Source organism: Coregonus lavaretus (assembly GCF_964263955.1).
Source record: "Coregonus lavaretus genome assembly, chromosome: 39".
Taxonomy (NCBI): Eukaryota; Metazoa; Chordata; class Actinopteri; order Salmoniformes; family Salmonidae; genus Coregonus; species Coregonus lavaretus.
Window position 1 is genome coordinate 30,511,872 of NC_140026.1, and position 16,230 is coordinate 30,528,101.

Below are 16,230 nucleotides of genomic sequence, written 5' to 3' on the forward strand. Positions count from 1 at the left end.
GTTCTCAGGGGTTAAAGTTCTCCGTCACTGCGTTGGATTTCCGTCATATGGGTGACTCATTTCACTCGAGGTTACGCTTGCACGTCTAAAACCAGACAAAATATTTAGAAATGATAATGGAGCTATACATTTTCAAACAACTGCCCTTTTTAATGGCCCGCAAACTGATCATGGCAAACAAATGTCATTCGGGGCCTCCCGAGTGGCACATCGGTCTAAGGCACTGCATCGCAGTGTTTGAGGCGTCACTACAGACCCGGGTTCGATCCCAGGCTGTGTCACAACCGGCCGTGACCGGGAGTCCCATAGGGCGGTGCACAATTGGCCCAGCGTCGTCCGGGTTAGGGGAGGGATTGGCCGGGAGGGCTTTAGTTGGCTCATCGCGCTATAGCGACTCCCTGTGGCGGGCCGGGTGCAGGCTGACTTCGGTCGTCAGTTGAACGGTGTTTCCTCCGACACATTGGTGCAGCTGGCTTCCGGGTTAAGCGGGTGGGTGTTAAAAAGCGTGGTTTCGGAGGACACATTACTCGACCTTCGCCTCTCCCGAGCCCGTTGGGGAGATGCAGCGATGAGAAACAATCGCAATTGGATATCACGAAAAAGGCGATAAAATACAAAAAATAATAATAAATAAATACAAATCTGTCATTGGAAATCCCGATGTGGCCCTCGAGCTAAAAAGTTTTCCAGGCGATCTGAGATCGACTTAAGTTTCAGTCATGGGATGTTTTTTGGCTTTAACCCCTGAATTTTGCTCATAGATTACGCAAGTATGAACTACACATTGACAAATCCAGCCCAAAGTGGGAGGTTTAAAAAATACTTAGTTGTCGCCAAAGTTCCAGAGCTTGTTTTTAATAGATCCACCAGAAACCTACACATCTTTGTTTACCAAGTGCCATGTCCATGTCTTGTTAACATCTTACAGTACTTATTGACAATTGAACTCAAAAGTTCCTGATAGCCATTCCATTCCTGATAGCACAGGTGGGATTGCAAATGTTCATAAACGTGCTAACAGAACCGCCTTTGTACGAGCCAAAATGGTTCGTACAACATCCTCAGTTCCATGTTAAACTACATATTTTGGCAGTGATATCAATAGCAGGGGTTGGAACAAAAGTTCCGGAAAAGAATGAAACCCTTATTTTAAAAGCATTTGAACCGGTTAATAACGTTATTTTACATGCCGGGCATTTTTTTCCAGTCCCACAAAAATCGCAACAAAGCGCCTATGCAAAGCCCTCATTCTGTCACTCAGAAACATATTTCAGTGTCTGCCTGCCAGCTGGAAATCTTTGTCTGTGTGAGTGTAGGCTACCTGCCCCTCCCCTTCCGAATAATAGGTTACTGTAGCCTACTGACGACGTTTCAAGCGTGATTCAGAAATTAGGGAGTGTCACACCTTCTCCCGCCCGCAACGTTGCCGGTTTACTGATGATCGGTCCTGCCAACCCATCATTACGCACACCTGACAACCATCATTACGCACACCTGCGCCCCATCATTATGAACACCCGGACTTCAACACTCACCTGATTACTCATCAGGCAGTATTAGTTCTGTTTTCTTGTCCAGACGCTTCTCTTCTTTTGTATCTCTACATGTTCGTTATTATTAAACTCTGCACCTACTTCCTGTGTCTCCGTTACAGAGATATTTTTAATTAGAGAAGAATGGATTAACTTTTTCAATGCTAGGTAAGGATACTATAGTTATGTTTCACACTGGAGTTATTAAAAAGGTAAGACGTGTTTTTAATTCTAGCTAGTTAAGCCACCTCTCGAAGTTCAAAGACGTTCATAGTTCCTCCATAGAAGCCACTCTTCCGTGGGTATAATTTTGTGTGCCAAACTCCAATAATGCATGTCATAACAAGATGCCCAGTTCTTCAAGCCAAGACTCCTCCTCCACCCTCTCTTGATCTCTCACCAACCGCAAAATATCAGTCGCATCTCACGCCCTACACATGTCTGTCCATAGTGACTGGCAGCACAGTGTGTTTGTCTTTCATTATAATTAAACCATGCGCAAAATACAATTTGCTCTTAACTACTTTCCTATAAAAATGAAATGGTTTACCCGCAAGCTGCTCTATCCTCACTGATTGAAGTAATTTAATGCCAAGCTAAATGTTAAAAAACTAATCGATTTCAGAGGTTGAAAAATTTACAGAAAAGTAAATTTTTTGGGGTTCGAACCAGTTCAGAACTTGCTGGTCGAAACAGTGGAACGAAACGAAAAAACGAATGGTTCTGTTCAGAACGTAATGATTGGAAAATAATTTAGGTTCCAACCCCTGATTATATATAAATATTTTTTTATCCCTTATTTTAAACCGGTAAGTTGACTGAGAACACGTTCTCATTTACAGCAACGACCTGGGGAATAGTTACAGTGGAGAGGAGGGGGGATGATTGAGCCAATTGGAAGCTTAGGATGATTCCTCTAGGTGGCCAGGCCATGAAGGTATGAGGGCCAGATTGGGAATTTAACCAGGACACCGGGGTTAACACCCCTACTCTTACGATAAGTGCCATGTGATCTTTAGTGACCACAGAGAGTGAGGTCACCTGTTTAACATCCCATATGAAACACTGCACTCTACACAGGTCAATGTCCCCAATCTCTGCCCTGGGCCATTGGGATATTTTTTTTTAGATCAGAGGAAAGGGTGCCTCCTACTGGCCCTCCAACACCACTTCCAGCAGCATCTGGTCTCCTGTCCAGGGACCAACCCTGCTTAGCTTCAGAGGCAAGCCAGCAGTGGGATGCAGGGTGGTAATCATTTAAATGTGCATTATACAATTACCCTTAATGTGTATGATATATAGGGAAATAAGGATTGGCGTGTTCAACTATATACTCATACAGAAATCTGTGACTAAGGTTGTATGGGGAAAAACCTACATTCACTAAAGGTAGTCTTTACTTAATTTTCAGCAGCAAATCATATCACTCATATCTGTATGTAATATTTGTAGTAGTAGGAATACAATTCACAGTGGAAAACATTAAAGCTAAAAAAATATATATCTTCAGTGTATCAGGATCTTTCTGTTCAGAGATTGGAAACTTATTTTTTCCCCCTCTATATAATTTTATGTTTAAGGTGTTTTGATTGATGATTATTTTAACACAGGGTGCCATTGAAAATGAGACCCTGGTCTAAATTTGGGTTCTCTGTATAAATAAAGGTTAAATAAATAAAGTATTACCAAATATTATAAAATGTGAGGTAATATTGAATCCAAACTGAATTCATGCTAGTGAAACAGTGTGAATTCCATTTGGATCCCAGGCATGTTGAAATAAGTGCATGGAGAAGATACACTTTGGCTGGATGTCCAAAAGGTGGTGCTCTTCCCTATCACAGCTCAAATTGAGAGCAGCGCATGGGGCCAGTAGATCTGTGTAGAAATTGGCACTAATATAAACACAGATCTAGAAACCGATTTCCCTGCCCAAAATATCTATGTCCTTTGCTTGAGTGTCTGTGCTAAAATCACCCATCAGAACAGTTTAATTACATAGAAGATCTGAACATTTAGTGCATGCTTCCTGGTGCAGTGTTTGGTAAAAATCTTTCTGATCGGGTGGTTTGTAGCATACCTCCACCAGAATGATGCTGCAAAGAAAACCCCCAAATAGTTTACATTTAGTTAAAGAACCCGCCCCTAAGAGGAAGTTGCCGCCACTATTGACATACAGTGCCTTGCGAAAGTATTCACCCCCCTTGGCATTTTTCCTATTTTGTTGCCTTACAACCTGGCATTAAAATGGATTTTTTGGGGGTTAGTATAATTTGATTTACACAACATGCCTACCACTTTGAAGATGAAAAATATTTTTTATTGTGAAACAAACAACAAATAAGACAAAAAAACATAACTTGAGCGTGCATAACTATTCGCCCCCCCAAAGTCAATACTTTGTAGAGTCACCTTTTGCATCAATTACAGCTGCAAGTCTCTTGGGGTATGTCTCTATAAGTGTGGGATGTTCAACGTTTCTGATATTTTTTTATAACCCAACCCTGATCTGTACTTCTCTACAACTTTGTCCCTGACCTGTTTGGAGAGCTCCTTGGTCTTCATGGTGCTGCTTGCTTGGTGGTGCCCCTTGCTTAGTGGTGTTGCAGACTCTGGGGCCTTTCAGAACAGGTGTATGTATACTGAGATCATGTGACAGATCATGTGACACTTAGATTGCACACAGGTGGACTTTATTTACCTAATTATGTGACTTATGAAGGTAATTGGTTGCACCAGATCTTATTTAGGGGCTTCAGAGCAAAGGGGGTGAATACATATGCACGCACCACTTTTACGTTCTTTTTTTTTTTCATTTCACTTCACCAATTTGGACAATTTTGTGTATGTCCATTACATGAAATCCAAATAAAAATCCATTTAAATTACAGGTTGTAATGCAACAAAATAGGAAAAACGCCAAGGGGGATGAATACTTTTGCAAGGCGCTGTATTTCAATTGACTGATTTCCTTATGTGAACTGTAACGCAGTAGAATCTTTGAAATTGTTGCATGTTGCATTTATATTTTTGTTCACGGTAGCTGCCTAATGTTATCTGTTGCGTTTACATTTTTTACTACACTGTATTCAAAAGATTAGCCAGCTGGCTCTATGGCTGGTTCTGGAAATGGAGTTGTCATAAGCATTGATTTAGGGAAAACTTTCCCACAGATGGAAACCACAGGCCTATCTTTGACTTCGCCATCTATTGTTATCTCCAAAGTTTTGGCATCTTCCATAAATTGTGGCCGCGAAACCGCCATAGAAATAGTTCAAAAGAATAAGATGACAATCCGGTAATATGGATAACTATTGAAAGATGGCTGATATGCGTTTGTCTACATTGTAATGGACATGGTGAAGGATGCTCGCAGGCTGCATTACAGCAAAGCCAAGTCAGCCCGTGCTCATGGTTCTCAAAGGGGAAGTGAAATGATAGCCTACAATGACTTTGCTCATGCAGGCCACAAATGACATGTAACTATATAAGTACCTTGAAATTTATTTTGCGGGTGACTTTTCATTATCTCAAATCAAATTTTATTGGTCACATACACGTGTTTAGCAGATGTTATTGCGGGTGTAGCAAAATGCTTGTGCTTCTAGCTCCGACAGTGCAGTAATATCTAACAAGTAATATATAACAATTTCACAACATATACCCAATAGACACAAATCTAAGTAAGGAATGAATTAAGAATATATACATATATGGACGAGCGATGTCAGATCGGCATGGACTAAGATACAGTAGAATAGTATAGAATACAGTATATACATATGAGATGAGTAATACAGATATGTAAACATTATTAAAGTGACTAGTGTTCCATTTCTTAAAGTGGCCAGTGATTTCTAGTCTATGTCTATAGGCAGCAGCCTCTAATGTGCTAGTGATGGCTGACCTCGCCTTCTGGATGATAGCGGGGTGAACAGGCAGTGGCTCGGGTAGTTGATGTCCTTGATGATCTTTTTGGCCTGGAGGGCGGGTAGTTTGCCTCCGGTAATGGATTGTGCAGACCGCATCACCCGCCTTGCAGGTGGTGCAGTTGCCGTACCAGACGGTGATACAGCCTGACAGGATGCTCTCAATTGTGCATCTGTAAAAGCTTGAGGGTTTTAGGTGCCAAGACAATTTTCTTTAGCCTCCTGAGGTTGAAGAGGCTCTGTTGCGCCTTCTTCACCACACTGTCTGTGTGGGTGGTCCATTTCAGTTTGTCAGTGATGTGTACGCCAAGGAACTTGAAGCTTTCCACCTTCTCCACTTCGGTCCTGTCAATGTGGATAGGGGGGTGCACCCTCTGCTGTTTCCTGAAGTCCACAATCATCTCCTTTTGTTTTGTTGACGTTGAGTGAGAGGTTATTTTCCTGGCACCACACTCCCAGAGCCCTCACCTCCTCCCTGTAGGCTGTCTCGTCATTGTTGGTAATGAAGCCTACTACTGTTGTGTCGTCTGCAAACTTGATGATTGAGTTGGAGGTGTGCTTGGACACGCAGTCATGGGTGAACAGGGAGTACAGGAGTGGGCTGAGCATGCACCCTTGTGGGGCCCCAGTGTTGAGGATCAGCGAAGTGGAGGTGTTGTTTCCTAACTTCACCACCTGGGGGCGGCCCATCAGGAAGTCCAGGACCCAGTTGCACAGGGCGGGGTTCAGACTCAGGGCATCGAGCTTAATGATGAGCATGGAGGGTCCTATGGTGTTGAATGCTGAGCTATAGTCAATGAACAGCATTCTGCATAGGTATTCCTCTTGTCCAGATGGGATAGGGCAGTGGGCAGAGTGATGGCGATTGCATCATCTGTGGATCTATTGGGGCAGTAAGCAAATTGAAGTGGGTCTAGGGTGACAGGTAAGGTGTGGTCCTCTGTAGCTCAGCTTGTAGAGCACGGTGCTTGTAACGCCAATGTAGTGGGTTCGATCCCCGGGACCACCCATACACAAAAATGTATGCACGCATGACTGTAAGTCGCTTTGGATAAAAAAATTATTATTATTATAAGGTAGAGGTGATATGATGCTTGACTAGTCTCTCAAAACACTTCATGATGACAGAGGTGAGTGCTACAGGGCGATAGTCGTTTGGTTCAGTTACCTTTGCTTTCTTGGGTACAGGAACAATGGTGGCCATCTTGAAGCATGTGGGGACAGCAGACTGGGATAGGGAGAGATTGAATATGTCCGTAAACACACCAGCCAGCTGGTCTGAGCATGCTCTGAGGACGCGGCTAGGGATGCCGTCTGGGCAGGCAGCCTTGCGAGGGTTAACACGTTTAAATGTTTTACTCACGTCGGCCACGGAGAAGGAGAGCCCACAGTCTTTGGTAGCGGGCTGCGTCGGTGGCACTGTGTTGTCCTCAAAGCAGGCGAAGAAGGTGTCCGGAAGCAAGACGTCGGTCTCTGCGACGTGGCTGGTTTTCCTTTTGTAGTCTGTGATTGTCTGTAGACCCTGCCACATATGTCTCGTGTCTGAGCCATTGAATTGCGACTCCACTTTGTCTCTATACTGATGTTTTGCTTGTTTGATTGCCTTGCGGAGTGAATAACTACACTGTTTGTATTCTGCCATATTCCTAGTCACCTTGCCATGGTGAAATGCGGTGGTTCGCGCGAATGCTGCTTTCTATCCACGGTTTCTGGTTAGGGTAGGTTTTAATAGTCACAGTTGGTACGACATCTCCTATACACTTCCTGATATACTCAGTTACAATATCGGTGTATTCGTCTAAATTATTTTCGCAAGCTACCCAGAACATATATATAATAATATAATATCCCAGTCCGCATGATCAAAACAACCCTGAAGCGTGGATTCCGATTGGTCAGACCAGCGTTGAATAGTCTTTAGCACAGGTACTTCCTGTTTGAGTTTCTGCCTATAGGAAGGGAGGAGCAAAATGGAGTCGTGGTCAGATTTGCCGAAAGGAGGGCGAGGTAGGGGCTTGTATGCATCCCGGAAGTTGGAGTAGCAGTGGTCAAGTGTTTTAGCAGCGCGAGTACTACAGTCGATGTGTTGATAGCATGTCTTTAAAGAGAGATTTGAATCTAGATCCATCTCTGTACACTACACAAGTATCTCTCCTGGACCTAGTAGTGTAGTGCAAAGAGGCCCTAACTGTGATCTATCACATCACTACACAAAGTAATCTAGGACTGGGCCATGGTGTTTCTTGTCATTTTGCTGAAAGTGAAAGCTGGAATTAAACAATTAACTATGCAAATGAACAAAAGCTGTGTGCATTAACTAAATAGACCCCTGGCTCAAATAGAAGCCTGTCTCTAATAAGCGGCTGTTGTGTTCAGTGATTTAAGCAAATAAACGCCCGGGCTATTAATTGAAGTGCTTCAGTACTTGTTCTTGCCACAATTAGCATAGCGGTGCACAAGCATTCACATACACAATGTCTTGTCCAAGGTTTCTGTGTAGCCAACTCTGCTCCTCAGCATTTTCTTTCAATGTACACAAGAGGCTGCTAGACACAAAGATGCAACAATTCCGATCCCTGTCTGCATTGTTTATTTGACATTTTTGTAGAAACAACACTTTCATTGAATTTGGGCAATAACATGACAATGACCAATACTACTTTATAGTGTTTTCAGTAGGTCTCTCATGTTTTTTATATTTCATAATGATAGTTAGCATTTGTAATAATTGTAATTTACTATTTAATATGAAGTTACAGTGAGGGATCATTGCATGACTCTAAAGACCATCCCGGACGTTAGCACGGTAAGTTTGTTCCTCACTGCCAATATGGGTTTCTAATTAATCTGCATTCTGCATCTATACAGAGGAAGAGCAGGCCTTATACATGCCTGTCCAAATTTCCAATCACATTTGAAAGTACCTGAGATTAGGATATAACATCAATGTGTAACTAATATATTATAAATGCTTACAAAAAGTAATTATACATTTGAGAATGAAGTCGCTTCCTTTATCCATCGAATCATGTAAGTGCGCAGGGCACGCTATTCAGATCTTATAAGACAGTGGCAAAACTCCACAAGTCCACTAAGGCCTTAGCCTTTTGTTTTTCTGAGAGGCGTGCTGTTGAGACGTATCACGGCTATGGCCTATTCCATTTGAATGATGACGTCCGTTTTCCTCAGATGGAACCTTGTGATCAAATGAACATGATGAGAACAATATGGATGAATCTGAAGGCATACAGTATGTGTAAAATGTTGCTGCATTCTCCGTATCATCATTCTCTCTCCTGGTTCCATTTCCTTTAGCTCTTTCCCCTAGCACCCACCCTTTCAGTGTCCACCACAGGAGGCTTCTGAGGGGAGAAGGGCTCATAATAATGTCTGGAACGGAGCAAATAGAATGGCATCAAACACCTGGAAACCATGTGTTTGATACTATTCCACTGATTCCACGCCAGCCATTACCACGAGCCCGTACTCCCCACTTAAGGTGCCACAAACCTCCTGTGGTGTCCACAGATCTGAAAAGGTAATACTATATGATAATAATACCAGGTCCCTGCTGTGATGGAGAAGCACCCAAATGCTCACACAGTAGTCATTCATGTTAGTAAAAGATGACTTCAGAGGGCTCATAGGCAGGTTAAAGGAGACAGGCAAGCGGGTTCTCATTTCCGGGCCTCTACCAAGAATAGGTCACGGAATGGAATGCTTTAGTAATCTCTTCTGGCTACACTACTGCCTTAAATCCTACTGTTCCTCAATGGATTTGGAGTAAATGGATAATTTTGACCACTTTTGGGAGAGGCCCCAGTTTTACAAGAGGGATGGCTTTCATCCAAATATGAAAGGGGCAAAAGTTCTCTTGGCCAACATCAAGGAGGCTCTTATGAAATATTGACTCAAATACAGCCTAACCCCTGCTCAGGTAACTCATCTCATTCCCACTATTTCACAGCGTTATCATCATACTGCTACAGATAACCATATTCCCAGGGGTATAGTCAGTAATAATCTTGTGACCATGAATTTGAATTCCACTGTTAGCTCTGTTACTGTTAGCCCAATTGGGAAATCCACTGTGGTAAACTCGTCCAGTGCTATTATTTCAAATATCACAAATATGGATACCCCAACTGTTTTCAAATCTCGCAGAGGGCTTGGGCTGTTACATATCAACGTACGAAGTTTGATGTCAAAGGTTATTGTGAGGGTTGCGCAGCAAAAGCCCCAGCTCCAATATTCAACATACTTCTTATTATTATTATTATTTAGCATGCTACTCCTCCTACACTGTTTAAGCTAGAAACGCTGTTCAAACTTTAAAATGTTTAGAATGGTCTCACTCGGGTTGCTTGTATACAACTTTTTGATATATTTTATACCTGTTATGTTATACATTTTTTTGTCCTTATTTTTGCCGATCTTCATTCACTTTCAAGGCATTTTCCTCAACATTATGAAGCTCCCCATTGTGACATGACACACAACTAATGACCACAACCACACAACTGCTTACAACATCTAGTGACCACAACCACACAACTACTGACCACAACCACACAACAACTGACCATAAACACACAACTATTGACCACAACCACACAACTTCTGACCACATCTAGTGACCACAACCACACAACTACTGACCACAACCACACAACTTCTGACCACAATCACACAACTACTGACAACAAACCACACAACTTCTGACCACACAACTACTGACCACTCATCTACTGACCACAACAACTGACCACAACCACACAACTTCTGACCACACAACTACTGACCACTCAACTGCTGACCACAATTACTGACTACAACCACACAACTGCTGACAACAACCATACAACTTCTGACCACAATCACACAACTGCTGACCACATCCACACAACTACTGACAACAACCACACAACTTCTGACCACACAACTACTGACCACAACCACACAACCTCTGACCACATCTAGTGACCACAACCACACTACTACTGACCACATCCACACAACTACTGACAACAACCAAACAACTTCTGACCACACAACTACTGACCACAACCACACAACCTCTGACCACAACCACACAACTGCTACAACCACGTAATTAGTGACTACAACCACACAACTTCTGACCACACCAATACTGACCATAACCACACAACTTTTGACCACAACCACACAACTGCTTACCACATCTAGTGACCACAACCACACAATGTACTGACCACAACCACACAAATACTGACCACAACCACACAACTTCTGAACCACACAACCACTTACCAAATCTACTTACCACTACTGACTATCCATGGGAATTTAAAATGATTTCACTATTCGTATAATATATTTAAAGTAAAACTTTTTAAACTTCTTTCAGTACCACAAAACATATTTTAAAGAGCTTTAGCAATCCCCACAACATTACTTGTAAAGTTACAATCTAGTTATTATTATTATTCTTCTTCTTTAGCACGCTACTCCTCCTACGCAATTTAAGGTAGAAACGCTGTTCAAATTTTAAAACGTGCAGAATGGTCTCACTTGAGTTGGTTTTATGAAACTATTTTATATATTTTATAAATGTTATGTTATTATATTTTTTGTCCTTATTTTTCACAATTTTCATTCACTTTTATGGCATTTTCCTCAACATGTTAAAGCTGCCCATTGTGACATCATCACTTCCAACTGCCATTCACTGTAAATGCAATAATGCAACTTTTGACACAAATCAGCTACTTTGACCACTTTGCAACCACTTAGACAAAAAGTTAGAGCATTTACATCTTCGTCTACTTTTCTGCTACTCAAATCTGGCATTTGAACAAAAATAATATTCTGAAAGTTACAGCTGTTTAAGAAACCGCATCAACAACGATTTCTGTAAATGTTTTGCAAACAACTGCCGTTTTGACCACTACACCAACAAGTTAGACACAAAGTTAGAAGTACAGCAACCACACAACTACTGACCACAACTTCTGCTCCGGTCTGCACTAACTCTGGTCCAGCTCCCACCACAACCACACAATTACAAACCACAACCACAAAACGACTTACCACAACCACACAACCTCTGACCACAACCACACAACTACTGACCACAACCACACAACTTCTGACCACAACCACACAACTGCTTACAACATCTAGTGACCACAACCACACAACTACTGATCCCAACTACACAACTTCTGACCACACAAATACTGACCACTCAACTGCTGACCACAACTACTGACCACAACCAGACAACTTCTGACCACAACCACACAAATATTGATCACAACCACACAGCTTCTGACCTCATCTAGTGACCACAACCACACAACTACTGACAGCAACCACACAACTACTGACAACAACCACACAGCTTCTGACCACAACAGCACAACTGCTTACCATATCTAGTGACCATAACCACACAACTACTGACCACAACCACATAACTTCTAACCACAACCACACAACTTCTGACCACACAACTACTGACCACTCATCTACTGACCACAACAACTGACCACAAGCACACAACTTCTGACCACAACCACACAACTTCTCACAACACAAAGACTGACCACACATCTAACTACTGACCATAACCTCACAACTTTTGACAACAACCACACAAACTACTGACCACAACCACACAACTACTGACCACAACCACACAACTTCCGACCACAATTACTGAGCATAACCACACAACTTCTGACTACAACCACCCAACTGCTTACCACATCTAGTGACCACAACCACACAACTAATAACAACAACCACATAACTTCTGACCTAAATTTCACAACTGTGAACATCAACTGCTAACCACATCTAGTGACCACAACCACACTACTACTGATCACAACAACACAACTTCTGACAACAACCACACAACTTTTGACCACACAACTACTGACCACAACAACACAACAACTGACCCCACAACCAAACAACTTCTGACCACAACCACACAACTGCTGACCACATCTAGTGACCACAACCACACTACTACTGACCACAGACACAAATTCTGACCACAACAACTGACCACAACCACACAACTTCTGATCACAACCACTTAACTTCTGACCACATCTAGTGTTCACAACTACTGACCACAACCACACAACTTCTGACCACACAACTTCTGACCACACAACTACTTCTGTCCTCTGTAGCTCAGCTGGTAGAGCACGGCGCTTGTAACGCCAAGGTAGTGGGTTCGATCCCCAGGACCACCCATACACACAAAAAAATGTATGCACGCATGACTGTAAGTCGCTTTGGATAAAAGCGTCTGCTAAATGGCATATTATTATTATTATTATTATTATACTGACCATAAATACACAACTTCTGACCACAACCACACAGCTACTTACCACATCTAGTGACCACAACCACATAACTACCGACCACAACCACACAACTACTGACCACTCAACTAATGACCACAACTACTGACCACAACTACACAACTGCTTACCACAACCACACAACTGCTTACCACAATTAGTGACCACAACCACACAACTACTGACCACAACCACACAACTTCGGACCACAACCACATACCTTCTGACACCACAACTACTGACCACTCATCTACTGACCACAACTGACCACAACCACACAACTTCTGACCATAACCACACAACTGCTGACCACATCTAGTGACCACAACCACATAACTACTGACCACAACCACATAACTTCTGACCAGACAACTGCTGAACACAACCACACAACTTCTGACCACAACCACAAAACTGCTTACCACAACCACACAACTGCTTACCACAACCACACAACATCTGACCACAATCACACAACTACTGACCACATCTAGTGACCACAACCACACAACTTCTGACCACACAACTTCTGACCACACAACTACCGACCATAAATACACAACTTCTGACCACAACCACACAACTAATGACCACATCTAGTGACCACAACCACATAACTACTGACCACTCAACTGCTGACCACAACTACTGACCACAACCACACAACCTCTGACCACAACCACACAACTACTGAACACAACCACACAACTGCTTACCACAATTAGTGACCACAACCACACAACTTTTGACCACGAACACACAACTACAGACCAGATCTAGTGACCACAACCACATAACTACTGACCACAACCACAGAACTACTGACCATACTACTACTGACAATTAATCTACTGACCACAACAACTGACCACAACAGCACAACTTCTGACCACAACCACACAACTACTGACCACATCTAATGACCACAACCACATAACTACTGACCACAACCACACAACTTCTGACCACACAACTACTGACCAAATCTACTGACCACTACTGACTATCGATGGGAATTTATAATGATTTCGTTATTCGAATAATAGTGTTGATTGGTGATCTTAGGCTTGTGTGCGGCCATGGAAACCCATTTAATGAAGCTCCCGACGAACAGTTATTGTACTGACGTTGCTAACAGAGGCAGTTTGGAACTCGGTAGTGAGTGTTGCAACCAAGGACAGACGATTTTTACGTGCTACGTGCTTCAGCACTCGGCGTTCTGTGAGCTTGTGTGGCCTACCACTTCGCTGTGCTCCTAGACATTTTCACTTCACAATAACGACACTTACAATTTACCGGGCAGCTCTAGCAGGGCAGAAATTTGATGAACTGACTTGTTGGAAAGGTGGCATCCTATGATGGTGTCACGTAAAGTCACTGATATCTTCAGTAAGGCCATTCTACTGCCAATGTTTGGCTATGGAGATTGCATGGCTGTGTGCTCAATGTTATACACCGGTCAGCAACGGGTGTGGCGGAAATAGCCGAATCCACTAATTTGAAGGGGTGTCCACAATACAGTGCATTCGGAAAGTATTCAGACCCATTACCTTTTTCCACATTTTGTTACGTTACAGCCTTATTATAAAATGTATTAAATAAATAAAAATCATTAATCTACACACAATACCCCATAATGAAAAAGTGAAAACAGGTTTTTAGAATTTTTTGAAATACCTTATTTACATAAGTATTCGGGTCCTATGCTATGAGACTCGGAATTGAGCTCAAGTGCATCCTCTTTCTATTGATCATCCTTGAGCTGTTTCGATAACTTGATTGGAGTCCACCTGTGGTCAATTCAATTGATTGGACATGATTTGGAAACACACACACCTGTCTATATAAGGTACCACAGTTGACAGTGCATGTCAGAGCAAAAACCAAGCCATGAGGTCGAAGGAATTCTCCTTAGAGCTCCGAGACAGGATTGTGTCGAGGGTACCAAAACATTTCTGCAACATTGAAGGTCCCCAAGAACACAGTGGCCTCCAACATTCTTAAATAGAAGAAGTTTGGAACCACCAAGACTCTTCATAGAGCTGGCCGCCCGGCCAAACTGAGGAATCGGGGGAGAAGGGCCTTGGTCAGGGAGGTGACCAAGAACCCGATGGTCACTCTGACAGAGCTCCAGAGAATGCCAATAGTATGCAAAGCTGTCATCAAGGCAAAGGGTGGCTAATTTTGAAGAATCTCAAATATAACATATATTTTGATGTGTTTAACACTTTTTTGGTTAATACGATTCCATATGTGTTATTTCATAGTTTTGATGTCTTCACTATTATTCTACAATGTAGAAAATAGTAAAATAAAGAAAAACCCTGGAATTAGTAGGTGTGTCCAATCAGTTGTGTTGTGAAAAGGTAGGGGTGGTATACAGAAGTTAGCCCTATTTGGTAAAACACGAAGTCCATATTATGGCAAGAACAGCTCAAATAAGCAAAGAGAAATGACAGTCCATCATTACTTTTAAGACATGAAGGTCAGTCAATGCGGAACATTTCAAGAACTTTGAACGTTTCTTCAAGAGCAGTCGCAAAAACCATCAAGCGCTATGATGAAACTGGCTCTCATGACGAACGCCACAGGAAAGGAAGACCCAGAGTTACCTCTGCTGCAGAGGATAAGTTCATTAGCGTTAACTGCACCTCAGATTGCAGCCCAAATAAATGTTTCTCAGAGTTCAAGTAACAGACACATCTCAACATCAACTGTTCAGAGGAGACTGCATGAATCAGGCCTTCATGGTCTGATTCAATAATCAGACACCAATAAGAAGAAGATAGTTTCTTGGGCCAAGAAACATGAGCAATGGACATTAGACCGGTGGATTTTTGGTTAAACCGCCGTATCTTTGTGAGACGCAGAATAGGTGAACGGATAATCTCCGCATGTGTGGTTCCCACTGTGAAGCATGAAGGAGGAGGTGTGATGTGTGGGGGTACTTTGCTGACGATACTGTCTGTGATTTATTTACAATTCAAGGCACACTTAACCAGTATGGCTAACACTGCATTCTGCAGCGATACGCCATCCCATCTGGTTTGCGCTTAGTGGGACTATCATTTGTTTTTCAACAGGACAATGACCGAAAACACACCTCCAGGCTGTGTAAGGGCTATTTGACCAAGAAGGAGAGTGATGGAGTGCTGCATCAGATGACCTGGCCTCCACAATCACCCGACCTCAACCCAATTGCGATGGTTTGGGATGAGTTGGACCGCAGAGTGAAGGAAAAGCAGCCAACAAGTGCTCAGTATAAGTGGGAACTCCTTCAAGACTGTTGGAAAAGCATTCCTCATGAAGCTGGTTGAGAGAATGCCAAGAATGTGCAAAGCTGTCATCAAGGCAAAGAAAAACCCTTGAATGAGTAGGTGTGTCCAGACTTTTGACTGGTAC

At 42.6% G+C, this 16,230-nt stretch overlaps 1 protein-coding gene across 1 annotated transcript in view; it reads right to left on the reverse strand.

Annotated features, from left to right (window-relative positions):
- Positions 1-8,034: 8,034 nt before the first annotated feature.
- The window catches only part of etnppl (ethanolamine-phosphate phospho-lyase), a 43,967-nt gene continuing 35,771 nt past the window's right edge, over positions 8,035-16,230 (reverse strand). Inside the window, exon 13 of the mRNA XM_084156438.1 lies at positions 8,035-8,657. Coding sequence (XP_084012564.1) covers positions 8,553-8,657 — 105 coding nt within the window. The 3' untranslated portion in view covers positions 8,035-8,552. The remainder of the gene's footprint in view (positions 8,658-16,230) is intronic.